At 31.3% G+C, this 17212-nt stretch overlaps 1 protein-coding gene across 2 annotated transcripts in view; it reads right to left on the bottom strand.

The window, feature by feature from the left end:
* Positions 1-2769: 2769 nt before the first annotated feature.
* LOC134687016 (E3 ubiquitin-protein ligase MIB1-like) overlaps positions 2770-17212 on the bottom strand; it is a 69213-nt gene continuing 54770 nt past the window's right edge. For both annotated transcript variants that reach the window (XM_063546944.1, XM_063546935.1), the window contains 8 exons: positions 16650-16736; positions 14451-14579; positions 13303-13484; positions 11624-11816; positions 11137-11215; positions 9836-9922; positions 8766-8869; positions 2770-5865 (listed from right to left, as the gene is read on the bottom strand). In XM_063546944.1, coding sequence (XP_063403014.1) covers positions 5725-5865; positions 8766-8869; positions 9836-9922; positions 11137-11215; positions 11624-11816; positions 13303-13484; positions 14451-14579; positions 16650-16736 — 1002 coding nt within the window. In that variant the 3' untranslated portion in view covers positions 2770-5724. The remainder of the gene's footprint in view (positions 5866-8765; positions 8870-9835; positions 9923-11136; positions 11216-11623; positions 11817-13302; positions 13485-14450; positions 14580-16649; positions 16737-17212) is intronic.

The following is a 17212-nucleotide window of genomic DNA, read 5'->3' as shown; positions in this document are numbered from 1 at the left end:
GGAAATAACTGTAATTATAGATTGATATGTACTCCCTCCATGGTAATTTAAAAAAATCGGAGGTTATGCATTTTCTTCATCCAACTTGATAGATAACCATGTCGTCGACTTGATATCTTATTATTAACTTCTGTAAACGATAAATTGAAAACTTATGCAAATGGGTTTTTTTTTTTACAATAAAAGCATTTATCGCCTTCTCTATAAACAAAGTATAATCAGTTTGAAGGTTTACAAGCAAAATAAACTCATCATAGATACCAGGACTAAATTTAGTATATACGCCAGACGCCCGTTTCATCTACAAGAGACTCATCAGTTACGCTCGATTCCAAAAAAGTTAAAAAGGCCAAATAGAGTACAAATTTGAAGAGCAAGCAAAAATTAATCCAAAGTGCGCAATATTCAATAACAATGGACATGATAAATAAAAGGGATGAATTTAGTCATCCCCCCTTCTTAATTTATCCCTTTTATTAGAAAATCGAGTGCACCTTGTTATGTTAGGGTGTGTTTGAGATGAATATTTTATCTTAAAAACGTACAATGCAAGAACATTTGATACATCATCTCGCTTCTATCATTTTTATATAGCAAAGCTACAGGTTGACTTTATAACATAAAAAATCCTAGTACTAAAAGATGAAATATATGGGTCAAATGAAATACCTATGTAATGAATCACAAAATCAGAGAAGGTGTGTTCGAATAGCTATTTTGTTGTACTAAAAGTACTTGACGATAGTCTTTTAAATTGGATGATGAAAAGGCATATCTTTGGGAAAAAAAAAAAAAAAATTTTGGCTTCCATTTCTACAATTGCGCTTTATATTTGTAATCCTGTGATGTTTTAAAATTTAGTGTCCTTAACCTAAAACATATTGTCCAATAAAATTTAAGTATGATGTATACAAGCTGAAGCCCCGCCTATCTTAATTGCCATGCTTGAGCAAACATTGATACAAGCAAAGCAAGCAAGCCAAACAAAGATTTGTCTTGCTAGCATTAATGTATTAGCTGTAACTTTTCAAAAATCTGGAATTTGAGAAATTTGAAGAAGAAAAAAAATTGAAAACAACTACCACCCCCCTTTTTTTGCAATTACTCCAAAACCTGACATTTTTTTTATAATTACCTTCCTTACACTGCTTAAGACTGCAATTGTCTTAATTGTCCATGGACTAGAAATACCTAGTGTTCCCCTTGTTTGCCCCTAATTCCAAAACATTTTGAGCCAAAACCCCCTAAAGTCAATACTGAACATCCCTTCATGGTATGGAAACGTGTGGTTTAATTTCAGAGAGATTCATTCACTTGAACATAAGTTAGTGTTTGAAAACTACAAAATGATTATTTTGGGCCCCCTTTTTGGCCCCTAATTCCTAAACTATTGAGACCATAACCCCCAAAATCAATCCCAACTTTCCTTAAGTAGTATTGAACCTTCTTGTAAAATATTTTAGAAATCCATACACTTGAACACAATTTAGTGTCTGTGAACTAGAAAAATGCTTCTTTTTGGCCCCTTATTTCTACATATTCAGGAAAAATAACCCTAAACTGAATCCAGCCTTTCCTGTGTTATATGGAAACTTGTGGTACAATGTCAGAGAGATCCATACACTTACACACAAGTTATTGTCTTGCAACTAGAAAACTACTTGTTTTTGACCATTTTGGCCCTTAATTCCTAGACTGTTTGACCAATAATCCATTAAAATAAATCCCAACCTTCTACTTGTGTTATTTAACAATGTGGTACAATTGAAATACTAATACACAACTCTTTGTCCTAAAACTGGATAAAAGCTATCCCAAGCTTCTTTTTGTGGATATAAACATTGTGTTAAAATTTTATTCATTTCTTTTTACTTATTCAAGTTATTATCTGGAAACCATCCATCTTGGGACGATGCCGCTGACGAAGTTGTGTTACCATATACGGCCATTTTTTTTTTTTTTTTGCGGTGGTAAAAAACACCACATGAAGTTAAATTAAACTAGTTTAGGCGAAGCCCACATTTATTGTTGCCTAAAGATCCATGGTTGGGCTTAAGATACCTACTGATTGCGTTTTAAACAGCATGCCAGATCATAACTATCCGTATATACCAATTTTTTAAATCAATATCTTCAAACAAGACAAAAATAAGTGAGTTTCTGAGTTCAAGGACCATACCTCTGCACACAATCTTTAGACCACAACAAAATTCAAACTTGATTTGTAACTTGTCATGTTAAACTATATACTAGTTTCTAAATTAATATCGTTAAGCATGATACAAAAAAGTGTGAAAAACAGATTATTCCAAGGACCATAACTGTGCACAAAATTATCAGACCTAAACATAATTTGAACTTGATCTGTAACTTGTCATGATAAAACCATATACCAAAATTCATATCAATACCTTCAAGCACAAAGAAAAAAGTGATGACTTATAACAGCAAAACATTTTCTTGAGCAAGAATGGTTGACTGCTGTCCTTTTTCATAAAATGCACAAGAGAAACATCAGCTTTCAAAAAGATAATATGGTCATCAAATGGAGTTACAAATGTCTGGTATGATATGTCTCTGCTAAGACTGATGGATCATATACATTTTCAAGTTTGACAATTTCATCTCATAGCATAATGGTCAGCCAAAGCACACTGAACATTACTGTATCTAACAACAAACAATCCATTAACCAAATCACAATGGTGTCTGTTTTTCTTATTTATGAAGAAATTAACAATGGCAAATAAGAATAAGAGAAACACGATATGCAGGACTAGATGTTAGTATATTTACATACATTTTGTACTATTTATCACTGTACATTTACAATCTATACATGTAGAAATACAAAATTTATGCTACCACTGACGCCCCATATCAAAATAAGCAAATCTTGATGGCGAAAAATGCAAGAAAAGCATAATAGGGCAAAATGAAATATTACAAAAAGTATAAATCAATCATCACAGTTAAATAAGTGTTTTTATGAACATTACTTTATCTCATTGTTACTTTCAATGATACCAGAATTGTTCTGCACTTAGCAATGCACAATAATATTTGCAATTTTAAGCCACATCATTCTGAAGCTGCTGTTTATTATATATTAAAAAAAATCATATAATAAATAAGGGGAAGGAATGGATAACAATTGATGCTTGGTAATGACATCAAATAAAAAAAAATGAAGAAAAAAATTGTGAAAATGATTTTTTTTTTATCTGAGAAATTTCATCATCAACTGTTTTTGTTTAAATTATATTTAGAACATCCATACCAACATATACTATAGGATGATTATAAAGGTAACTTACAAAAGTAATGTCAGACTTTTTCAACATCTTTTTCTCTAAAAGGAACTTGGCAATCTTTAGTCTAGGAACTCAAATCTACACTATAATACTACTGAAAATCTATTTGTACTTCAAATTTTATGGTCACTTTTATTTATTTTAAAAAACTTTAGAAATACCATCATTTTCCAACAGAAATTGTTTAAAATTCTCGAGATGGAATCACGAGTCAAATTTATTCAAAACAATTTCACTTTACATTTTTGTTTCATTATTTATATCTCAAAATAGACTATGTTATTTCTATTGTGGTTTACAGGTTTGTTAATATATAGGAGGAATTATCAAGGAGACACAGAAAAAACTTTGTTGTTTTTACTCAAAATAATAGATTTTATTATTCAATCATAAGATTGGGATAATCTCTTAACTGAATGAGACATATCTTGACATTTTAATCATATATTGATACAGATATAAGTGAATAAATTTATCTGAACAAATGAATCATAAATCTAACTACAGGGGAAGATTATTAGGCAAATCACTTCTCATAATTAAAAGAATCCACGATAAAGAATCAATGATTGATGCAGTATCTTAGTTTGGATATATGTGGCTTGATATTTCAAGTACTGTTAAGGGCTGTTTTATAGTTTGATGTTCTAAGTATTTCTTTTTTTGTGAGAAGGTAGTACATTTATTAAAATTCAGAGGAAGTCTGTAATTATTGAGAAAAAAAAATGTTAAGAATCATTAATTGGCTTGAGTTTGAAAACTTGAATCCTATCACCTCATACATCTAATTCTGAAATGGTACCAAGTATGTTTTGATTTTCTTTGTAAAGATATATACAAACACATATGATACAAACTATACAGGTTCTAATGAGTTAAATAACATATACAATATGTGCACAACTATTTACAATTCAAAACAAATTATTTTTAAGAAGATTTCACTTTTGTCTTAAGAATAAGCATCTGTAAAACATGTTAAATAGTTTTATGAAACAAAATGAAATAGAATAAGAAAAGGTCTGATTATAAATTAAAAAAAGCATATATTTATTGTCATAAAAAAAATATGAAAAAAAAAATTGGAAAATAATGAAATATAATCTTAGGTGGTATAAAGTATATACAAAATAGGTTTCCTATGCTTTTATACAGATGTATTAAGTTACATATATACATGTATCTGTAATTAAGACAACTAAAAAAAACCTTAAGAATCTATAAAACTGTTTTTATTATATAAATGTCAATTAACTATACAATGCAGGAATAATGATGTCAAAAAAAGATGGACCAATTTCAAAATTTCTAAGTTGATAGGAAAAAGCATTTAAAGCCCTGCTCATCAGCCAGATTTGGATCTATTGATCCAATGCTTCAACTGTATCTGATAGAAAGTATCATCTGCATCTGGTAACCTTCTTCATGCTCGTGAAATATAGAATATAATCTTAAGTATATATGTCTGCTCCACACGCACAGGACAACTTTCAGAGAACAATCTTTCAATATACAAATAAATATCTGTAGGAAATGCCATGACAGAAAGTGTATCTGGACTACTATTTAATTAATTTTAGAAGAACAGAAGGTAAAACTAAATGCCTCAATCAAATGGAGGCTGAGGCATAAAACTAATCAATGCTGTGACTAGTTTAATTCAATCTAAAATAATTGAAGTCCTATTGTAGTTTATTCATATATCAAAAAGAAACAGTGAAAAATTGAATAAGGTGTGTTTGATAAGAGTTCACACTGACAAAAAAATAAAAATTGAAAGGTGTGTTGGATAAGATTGGAAAATTCCAGCATGACAATCCTAATCATTTCCTCATTAAAAATTCTTACAAAGGATCACTTGTAAATTCTTTTTTTTCAAATAACATACTCTCTACAATGACCACATTTTTATTGCTATGAAATAATAAGCTATTGTAACTAAGTGATGTAAAGAAGAATTAAGACATAATATTATTTCTCTTAAATATCCTCCTTGTTTTTAAAGGGGTGAAAATTGATTCAAACAAAACAGAACTCTTTAAAATTCTACAAGATTGAGCTACAGCTTGTTTAAATGTAGACTACCAAAAAGACATCAATCTCCTCTTCTTTACACTGTGAAATATATGGTCACATGATTGACATGTGATGCATGTGTGCTTTTTATTTTTTTCATATCACATGAAATTTTATTTTGAAGATTGGCTCTGAAATATAAATCTAGATTTTAGTGTATATAGTACAATGATTTACGGGACATCACTTCTGAAGAATAATTAAGCCCTCACACTGTTCATATACTAATAAAAGAAAATGTAGGATATACATACATAGAATTCAAAATACAATATCTAAAAATAAATCATCTTCACAGCCAAAGACTATAACATAAAAAAAATTAACAAAGGTTTTAATAGAGTAAAATTCTTTTTTCAACCGATTTACGACAAATTGGACACTCTGTCATTCTGTCTCCACACATCTGGCAAGTACCGTGACCACATAGAAATATCATGTTCTTTAAGCGATCCATACACACAGGACAACTAGTCTGGAAGTAGAAAAGTTAAACAATAAGACAAGTAATAAGGAAATTTATAACTAATATTTCAATAAAAATAAATTGCTACCCTGGGCGCAGCAAGAGATATGACTGCAGAGGTCAAACCATGAACAGTTAGGGCATACCTGCCAACCCTCCAGTTTTGAGTGGTAGACTCCCACTCAATCAACAAAATTCTGGAAATGTCTTGCCTGCCAGTACACTCCTGCGCTGGAGTACAATATCTCCTGCTTTTGGATATTTTGACCCGTGTTCGTAATTATCTAAAAATTCATTACTTTCAATAGAAATAAACTATTGGTGATCATTTGAAAACTGTGATCAGTAATTTTTATGTTCAATTTGTAAGTAATTGAACATCAGTTTGATACCAGTTTTGGGCCCCTATTGGGCCCCTTATTCCAAAACAGTTGGGACCATCATCCCAAGCATCCTTTTGTGGTATTAAACCTTCTTATTATATTTCATAGAGATCGATTTGGTCCGAGACCACAATTGTCGTCCCTTGATTTTCGTTGTTCACGAATATAGTCCCTAGTGTTAACAGTGGTTTACTTGCCATTTATTTGAATACCCCTTCCAAATTAATTTATCCATGTGTAATGCCTCAAATTGTAAGTAGGGGGGTGAAATTACACTGTAAAGAAATTTGGGTCCAGAATTTTAAAGGAAAGTAGTGATTTGGTCCAGGTGAAAAAGGTTGAAATATAGCACTTCGGACGCTGTCAAAAGATTTCAAGACGCCCTAAAGATAAAATTGTCCATATTTTGAGTTAGAGACGATGAAGTTTTCTATAATTTTGATATAATTTGTCCCAAAAGTAGTACAACACACTGTAAAAGTTTCATTGAGAAAGCGCAGGTGGGATTTTTTTAATTTTCATTTATGTTCTAAAAGAAATGCACTACGAATTAATTGTGTTCTCGGACCTAAGAGGTGAAGTCTGTAAATATAGAATCTGTACTTTGGCAACTTTCCTAAATGATTTGGTGGTATCAATTTGTCAAATAGCATGAAACTAAAGGATTTAAACTTTTATTCTGTAGAATTTCTGCAAAAATGACCAATTTTGGCATTTTATGGTCAAAATGGGCATTTTAAGGCTTTTTCAATATTGATGCATACATGGCATCCTGACTTTCTATCTGACAGGTTTCCATGTGTCAATACTTGTGTTTCTATGCCTTTATCTAGTTCTTTTACTTGTTTATGAACTCAGAATCTACAGAAAAGAAGATTATCTCAGACAATATGTGCAAAATGTGTTGTATAAATGACCCTTGTCTAACGCCCTGTTGGATGAAGTCAAAAGTGGGGTTCTTGGTACATAAAATTTGAAGTCCACTATAAAGACCTCACTAAATTTGTACCAAAAGCACTTTACAATGTCTATTGTACCTGTTCCATTTCACATAATATCTTTCTTTTCTTCTGTAGGATAGCAAGTAGTTTAAATATAAGCCTGTTGAGACTAAAATTGCATTCAAGTTTTTCACTAAAAAGCCAAAAATCTTTGTATCAGACCATACTTTCAGCAAGAAAAGTTAATTGCAAGAGCCTTTTTGTGCTCAGATTTATTGTATCATGTCACATGAGTATAGAAGTGATAAAAGAGACACAATTTTTTATTTCTTATAGCCTCAATATGCATTTTTTAATGTAAATATGTGGCACTGCCTAAATTGACCCTTATTTTTTTCTAGTCTTACTTCGCTTAAGACCTTTTAAACTAATATGATATGTTATTTGTAACTTTTCTTTCCATTGAAAGTACATTCAATACATATGTAAGGATTATTTATAACCAAAAAGCTTCACAAATTTAAAATTGCTGGAAAATATTATATCTTCATGTAAGGCCCCCTTACATTGAAAAACCTCAATTTTTAGGCCCAGGCTGATATAAATTTGACTTTTAAATAATTATGCTAAGTCTGATAAATTAAATGAGTACTCTATTGCTTTTAGTACATAATAAATGATATATTAAGGCATTTAAAAGGAAGTTTTTTGCAATATTTTAATTTTTAAAGCCCTACATGTTGATAGTTTAAATTTTTCAATTTTAACGTCAAAATTTAACACGCACAGATGAGTATAGAATTTAACATATTGTCTATAATATATATCCTATTGTTATGAAACTTTGCAAGCAGTCTTATAATTTATTAAGCTTTATTCATACCAAGTTTTATTAAGATTTGTCAACTCTTTCTATCCTATTAGGTCCGAGACCACAATTGTCGTCCCTTGATTTTCGTTGTTCACGAATATAGTCCCTAGTGTTAACAGTGGTTTACTTGCCATTTATTTGAATACCCCTTCCAAATTAATTTATCCATGTGTAATGCCTCAAATTGTAAGTAGGGGGGTGAAATTACACTGTAAAGAAATTTGGGTCCAGAATTTTAAAGGAAAGTAGTGATTTGGTCCAGGTGAAAAAGGTTGAAATATAGCACTTCGGACGCTGTCAAAAGATTTCAAGACGCCCTAAAGATAAAATTGTCCATATTTTGAGTTAGAGACGATGAAGTTTTCTATAATTTTGATATAATTTGTCCCAAAAGTAGTACAACACACTGTAAAAGTTTCATTGAGAAAGCGCAGGTGGGATTTTTTTAATTTTCATTTATGTTCTAAAAGAAATGCACTACGAATTAATTGTGTTCTCGGACCATTTACTTAAACTGAAGTTATTGTCTGCACACCAAATGTGTCTTCGGACAACAGAGACAATGCTGCCGATGACCTTATTCGAACGGAAATTTGTTTTGCGGTTGTAAAAAAGTGCACAATAATTAAATGTGAAACAACCTTTTTTTTATTAAATCATAAAAATGTTTAAGAGGTTAATAGGTTAGAAAATTAATCTTCATTTAAATCTAACCTGATCCTTAATATCTTGTAATTGCTGTTGTAATTTCTGTACATCTTTGGTGGTATCTCTAGAACCATTGTTCATTATACCTGGGGGCTGAGGGGCTGGAGGTGCTGTGAACATACAAATAGCATTAGGCAAAATTCATAAATACAAAGATAAAAGCATTATAAAGTACAATTATGTTAGTTTTCTCGTTTGAATTGTTTTACATTGTCTTATCAGGGCCTTTTATAGCTGACTATGCGGTATGGGCTTTGTTTATTGTTGAAGGCTGTACAGTGACCTATAGTTGTGAATGTCTTTGTCATTTTGGTCTTTTGTTGATAGTTGTCTCATTGGCAATCATACCAGATCTTCTTTTTTATATTCACATGAATCCAATGATCATAGATAAAAGTAATCTTTTGCACTTTATGTTGTGAAGGCAATATTGTATATTTTAACAGGACTTACTACCAGTACCTCATATTATGAAACAATGGTACAAGAGCCATTTTTCTTGAAAGCAGCAGATTTTACCCGCCCGCCAAAAAAACTTAATGTAAGATTTAAATTTTTTTAAATATCAACAGGTTCTCTTTTATCTGGACAGGTGAAAATATTCTTTTTCATGACCATATAGTCAATACCTAGGCAAATTAAATCTTAAAACTGGTATGTTTTGCATCATATACAAAACAATAAAATTTAAAATCCAAGCTGCACCAATTTCTTTTATGGACCATGTTTTAAAATAGAACACTTCTTTCATTGAATGTTTTCAACATGGATTATATGATATGATCTCCTAATTATTGGTAGGGTTCTATTTTCATAGAGCTTGTTTTAATGGGTTAACTCAGAATGTATTGTTTCACAAAATAAAAGTTGTCTATATGTTTGTATGTACAATGTTTTTAAACTCCCCAAAAATGCAAAAATTGATTCATGGACTCTTGTTACAAAATGGATTTTATGAATCTAAGGAATATTTGGCACACTTGATATTTTATTCTTAACCATCAATGTCAATAAACTAGTTAAATCATCTTATTGCAATTGATAATGTTTCTCAGTTACAAGGATTTGACACTTACGATTTCCTCCACAGCATACAATAAATGGTACCAGTTTATCTATAGAAGATCGACACTGCACACATTTCTTCATCAATGCAGCACATCCTACAAACAAATTCAAATTTTAAACATATTATCATGGTACTGTAAATTCAGAAATTAATGTAAGGTTTTTATTATTGCAAAAATGCGACAGAGTTGTAAATGTAATAATTTAAACTTTTTTTTGAAATATTTTATATGAATTATACATTTCTCAAAATCCTAAAATAATTAAAATCGCATTTAAGTCTAAAATGACAAAATCGCAATAATAAATGCACGCAATAATTTCTGAATTTACAGTATATATGTGGACTGGACAGCAACTCAATTACACAAAAGAATGTATGACATCTTTTATTTATATCATTGCAGACATTTAATAGAAAGCTTTCATTTTAGTCTGTAAAAGATTTTTTTGTTTGTTACATGGCTATTAATTAAACTTGTATTATATCATATCAAATTTAGATCTCTTGATAATGAAGTCACTTCCTATATTTGGTGGCTGTGGTACGCAATTCCTTTTTTTCTAACTAGCTCGTTGAATATTTTTTCTCACTTCAATATCACTGTCAAAACTGAATGGGAGTATATGAATTTTACATTTATGGAGGATGGACCAAAATCCACCTGTAAATGTTACCATTGAACAAACTGGACCAAAATCCACCTGTAAATGTTACCATTGAACAAACTGGACCAAAATCTACCTATAAATGTCACCATTGAACAATATACTCTTACTATGACGTAGTAACATAAGCATTGATATGTAAAAAAGTTTGATTATGAAGGTCATCTATTGTCCTACAATTGAAATATCACATTTCCTAAATACAGATAAGTATGTTATCTTGCATTCTTACCATCACAAGCACACATATGTGCACATGGCATAAACAATACTGATGCCTTCTTGTCTGAGCACACTTACCGTCACAAGCACACATATGTGCACATGGCATAAACAATACTGATGCCTTCTTGTCTGAGCACACTTACCGTCACAAGCAAACATATGTGCACATGGCATAAACAATACTGATGCCTTCTTGTCTGAGCACACTTACCGTCACAAGCACACATATGTGCACATGGCATAAACAATACTGATGCCTTCTTGTTTGTGCACACTTACCGTCACAAGCACACATATGTGCACATGGCATAAACAATACTGATGCCTTCTTGTTTGAGCACACTTACCGTCACAAGCACACATATGTACACATGGCATAAACAATACTGATGCCTTCTTGTCTGAGCACACTTACCGTCACAAGCACACATATGTGCACATGGCATAAACAATACTGATGCCTTCTTGTCTGAGCACACAACACATTCTTCTATCTGTAAAACAAAATGTTCTTCAAGTTTCAATAATATATCCACTTTTAATATGTCACAGAATGATTTTACATATATCATATAACTAGCCCTTAATTGAAACTGAAAGTGCCTCACACACATAAAATAAGGATGCCTTCCACTCGGTTAGGAAAAGTAATATATTAAAGTATCATTTCTTTCTTAAAGACATAGAACACAGGATTCATACATTATTCATTATACTACAAAAATTACTACCCATTTGGAGATGAATCACTCCAAAACTAATACCCTCTTTCTTTGGCTACGAAGAAACTTTCTGCCATGTATATATCTATTTGTAGAGAGAACAAGCACAAAGAAGGTTCCTGGAAGCAAGTCAGATATAAACCAAATCAGGACATAACAGAGCTGAAAGAATAAAATTACCTTATGTCTAGATGTTACTGGTTCCTTACACATCAAACATTTCTTAACACGAGGAGAACACAGGGAACAAGTAGCCACATGACCACATGGTCCAAATAATGTATCTCTCTTCAGATCTGAACACACCATACATTCCTGTAAGGACTCTTGGTCATTACGAATAATCACAGTATTCTGTGGACCACTGGTTGGACTGAAAATAGAAAAAATTATCAAGGAGGCATTAAAATATGATGTTTAAAAAAAGTCTTTCATGAAAAAGCCTTTAGATAATTCATATTTTCTTGAATAATTAAAGAACCTTAGTGAGCACGCTCACATACCCCACGTCCCCACATTGTCATTGGAGAAATCAAATAAGTGTAAGGAAAAAAATTGTATAAGAAAAAATATTGAATAATAATTTCCTGTCAATATGCACATCTACATGCATAGTATGTCCTTATTATCTACAAAATTTCATGAAATTCTGTTGTGTGGTTTCAGAGGAGTTGAGATGACAAACTGTTTCAGAAGTACATTGAAGCAAATAAGTTCAAAGGGGTGTAACTCCTAGAAAAAAATGAATCAAAATTTCTTGTCTAAATGCACATCTAAGTAGTATGTCCTTATTATCTACAAAGTTTCATGAAATTCTGTTGTGTGGTTTGAAAGGAGTTGCGATAACAAACTGTTGCTGTAGCACGTTAAAGTAAATAAGTTCAAAGGGGGCGTAACTCCTAGAAAAAAAATTGAATTGCAATTTCCCGTCGATATGCACAACTACATAGTATGTCCTTATTATCTGAAAAGGTTTCATGAAATTCTGTTGTGTGGTTTGAAAGGAGTTACGATGACAAACTGTTGCAGTAGTACACTAAAGTAAATAAGTTCAAAGGGGTGTAACTCGTTGCGTGGGGTATAATTATATTCTTGTATAAAAACAAAGAGACATTGTATGATTGAGACAACTATCCACCATAGATCAAAAGTGTGGATGTAAGCAACTATAATTCACTATATGGTTTTAACAATGAGGTTCACTTCTACCCTCGGGAATGATCCCCACATAAAGTAACGGATCCATACTTGTTAGACCAAGCTGGTTGGACATGCTCATATTCTTAATGCTTTAGAATACTGTGGATTCATGGTTGGCAGTTTGTTTTTTGTTGGTGGAAACTAATTTTACTCTTAGTGGGTTAAAGAAAACTTGTATTTCCAGGTAAATTGATTTCATGATTTGTCCAAGTTTGTATACAAGCCCATTGAAAATTTGCACTTTGTGAACATTTAACTTGTGGTATACCTATATCCACAAGTTCCACAACAAATTGGTATCCCTTGAATAAGGAAGAATGCAAAAAATCTATTATTTTTACCAACATTTTCTATAATACCTGTATTATTTTTACCAACATTTTCTATAATACCTGTATTATTTTTACCAACATTTTCTATAATACCTGTATTATTTTGACCAACATTTTCTATAATACCTGTATTATTTTGACCAACATTTTCTATAAATACATGTATTATTTTGATTAACATTTTATATAATACCTGTATTATTTTTACCAACATTTTCCATAATACCTGTATTATTTTTACCAACATTTTCTATAATACCTGTATTATTTTGACCAATATTTTTTTTAAATACTTGTATTATATTTTTTAACATATATCTGACCTACCTATGTCTCTCTTTGTGACACTTGGCTAAAGCCTTACAAAGATTGGGGTCAGGACAAAGGTCAAGAGGAGTTTGACCTTTTTTGTTCTTTATATTTAAATCAGCACCATTAGCAGCTAGGAAGCAGGCAATAGAAGCACTAGATTTCTTGTCAGCGCCTGGAGTTCCTAATCCCATCAATAACTAAAATGAAAAATATAAGAAGTTTCACATATTTCTGTATACAAACACTCATTACCTGATATTAAAAATAAATTCCTTGCTCCTACCATTATTTAATAAAAATATAAATGGGGAATGTGTCCATGGGACACAGATGATGTGAAAATTGAATTGTATAAAGCTTTGGTCGTAGTTGATTAAACTACAATTATGGACAAATGAAGATAACTCCAATTTTTATTACAATTCCATCATTGATATTTTTAGAACAGATATTGGCTTCCTTTATTTTTTTTTATTTATAAAGGGGCATAACTCTAACACCATATAAGTGAGGCCACCAAAATACAAACTTGATTTGTTTTATGTGGTGATGATTATTGTGTATAAGTTTCATAACATTTGGTTGAGGCAATATAAAAGTAACAAAAATGGAAACTAAAAATTCTGCAATTTTTCATTTTAAAAGGGGCATAACTCTAAAAAAAAAAAACAAAAAAAAAAAAAAACAAGAAGCTAAAGTGAAACCACACTTAATCTGTCTTTAGTGGTAATAAGCATTGTGAATAAGTTATACAACATTTTGTTGAGGCAAACTAAAGTAAGAGAACGGAAACCAACATCGGGCAGAAAAGACAGATGTACTGACATACAGACGGACAAAGGTTAAACTTAATGCCCCCCTTTGCTAAGGCAGGGACATAATTTTTTTTTTATAAACAACACTGCTAGCATCAATATAATTCTTTCCATTAATTTTTTTTTAAATTACTTACAAATATCATAACTCACGAGAAAATAAGAGTTTGAAAAAAATATTTGTTTCTATCTAACTCTTGTTTGACATTAGGCGGCTGGTGAACAAAAAATAAATTTGGTGATACCTTAAGATTTTTTTCTACATTATAAACTGTTTGTTTGTAAATTGATGCAATATATATACTCAGTAGTAAAATATTTCAAAATTCAGTATTGATCATTATATACCTTGCCAACATCCTGCATATCTTGAAGTTGTCGTAGTTGTGACAGTGTATGGTGTCTTAGAGCTTCATGAAGGGGTGTGTCACCATCTTTATCTGGGATATTCAGATTACAAGATTCTCTTACCAATAACTGCAATGACAACAATGCAATTTTAACAAAGTGCTATTCCAACAATATTTCCTAATTTGGCTTTCAATACAATATTCTTCTATTGAAATAAAAAATCTTATGTTTTAGGTAATAATTAATACATTCTGCACAACATATACCAATAAAATAGCATTTATGAACATATTTAAAACTGTTTGTCATGAACATACTTTATAAAAGCAAAGCTGCATGAATATTGTAAAGCAGATCTATGGTTTATTAATTCATGCATGGTCTTGGCAAAACTCATATAAAAGGATCGACCCTTTTGTTGTTGTTATTGACATTTATAAAACTAATATGTTTATGGAACGTTTAATAATGCATACAAATATTGCTTGGATAAAGTAACATAAATATAGCCAATATATATGTCAAGCTTTTTCTAAACTAAATATAAATGTCATATCACTAGGGGAAAGCTTTAAACAGCTGTTGTCTTTATCATGAAATCTTGGACTTATTCTTTAATGCCAAAATAGATTCGTTGTTTGCTTAATATCCAGTGGTAAATATTTCATGTGTATATAGGATGCAAACAAATTAGACAACATTCAAATAAGTATTTTCTACAAAGTAAGTCTATAAGGATGGTGTGATGTGTATTTCCACTGCCTTTTTTAATTTAGGAAAATGCTGAATATAGGGAAAACGTTTGGCATTACAACTGGATGTCCCCAGCAGAGAGTTGCACCGATTAGTTTTAGAAACTGGGTAAAATTTAATTACTAATAATTCCCACCAGGGCAAAATCATAATGAAAACAAACGTATGCCATGTCCAGTTTTTGTAACATGTGTCTGTTCGTATCCATCTGATGAGAAAAGAAGCCTTTTCAACTGATTTAGTTCAACTGGTTTAACCCCAACACATTCTGTATGTGCCTGGCCATTTTGGAGCCAGTGCTTGTTGTTAATTGCTGAATATTTCATTTGTTTTTCGTTTATTTTTTGTCTGACTACGGGTAGTTATTTTGATCATTGTTGAAGGCCATGAAGTGACCTGTAGTTGTAAATGATTGTGTCATTTGGTCTCTTGTGGAGAGTTGTCTCATAAGCAATCATACCACATCTTCTTATTTTTATATCAGGTACATATTCTTTTATCATTTTCCTAACACTATTTAAGAAATAATTCATGGGGGCTTCAATATATAGTGATTTTACCACGGGTTGGTCCTTTATGATAAATATTTTACCCTGAGTGATAGTGAGACAAATACGGCAACTGTTTTGGATTGAAGCGCTGTAGGTGAAGGCATTATTTGCCTTTCCCATAAATAAATGCACATTAAATTGACGTCAGAGAATGAAGCCAACTGAATAAGTGACATGCTTAAACTATTTACAAAAAAATATTTAGAAGGGTTTGATTGAATCTAAATGACAATTGTCCTTATTTGTCTTATATGTATGCAAAAATGGCATATATAACACTTTTTAGCATCATTTGTTTACGTTTCCTTGATGTGAAGATTTTCTGGCTCAAAAGAAAGTATTTTCCTGTAAAATGCTTATATTCTGACGTCATCCTTCTATGACGTCGGGAAGCTCATTCATTAAAAAGCATATGACGCGGGAGTACTATCGGAACAGCCCAAACAATATATTCATATTTTACCACAGGTGTGTACTCAAAGCATTTGAAAGACATCATGTTAGAATCTTATAATAACTTACAAAATCATAATGGTTAAAGAGAAACCTTCAATTTTTAGTATACCTAAGTATGATACAGGATTGTGAACAATATGTGTTTTTGAAATGACATTAAATAAGTGTTGTTATTCCCTGGAGACCAGAGAAAACTAACCTTATATTTGAGGTGATGTTTGAAATGAGGTGAGTAATACAAGAGTATTAATTGCATAATGGAATAGAGGAGAATAGCCTGACGCCATGTTTTTTGTTTCATAGAGGTGACTTTAATAACAATTTGACTGAACACAAGATGCTTAGAAGCATCAATACAAAAAATGACCTAGAGAATAGCAAAATTGATCCAACAATTAGATCTGTGTCATGAGATTTTAATGGATGAATTACCTACCCTTACGATCTGTGTGTGTTGTCTTTCTACAGCCAAATGTAAAGCTGTTTGTAGATTCACATTCTGTATATCCATGTTGGCTTTACCCTATAACAAGAACAATACATTCTGACAACTGAACACTCCACAACAGAAGCACTAGCTACCTTTATAATGACAGTTTACCTTTATAAATGAAAATGTTGACCTGATAACAAATGGTTGATACCACTAACTATATTAAGTAAAACATCACTTTAGCATTGCCAGGTCAAGCATGGCATAATTTCGTTTTTCTTCATATTAAATCATTTACTGGTGATTTGGACCTTTGAAAATGACGAATAGCTGCTTACTGTCCACCATTAAATTAATATACACAACCAGGATGAGAGCTTGTTAATCTAATATGAATATTAATCCTGCTTTGTATTAGACTGAACGGCTGAGCCTTCCCATGTTTTCTTTAACTTCTAAATGCTGTATGCTTAGCTAGAAGCAGCAAATACCCATTTTAAAGTCTAGTTTTAACTGGCTGGGGTTAGAAAACCATTATCTGTTTTTGAGCCAAATATTCAACCTCC

This window comes from Mytilus trossulus, chromosome 1 (assembly GCF_036588685.1).
Source record: "Mytilus trossulus isolate FHL-02 chromosome 1, PNRI_Mtr1.1.1.hap1, whole genome shotgun sequence".
Classification (NCBI taxonomy): Eukaryota; Metazoa; Mollusca; class Bivalvia; order Mytilida; family Mytilidae; genus Mytilus; species Mytilus trossulus.
Note: the sequence above shows the minus strand (reverse complement) of the source record. Positions and strands in the feature narration are given on the sequence as shown.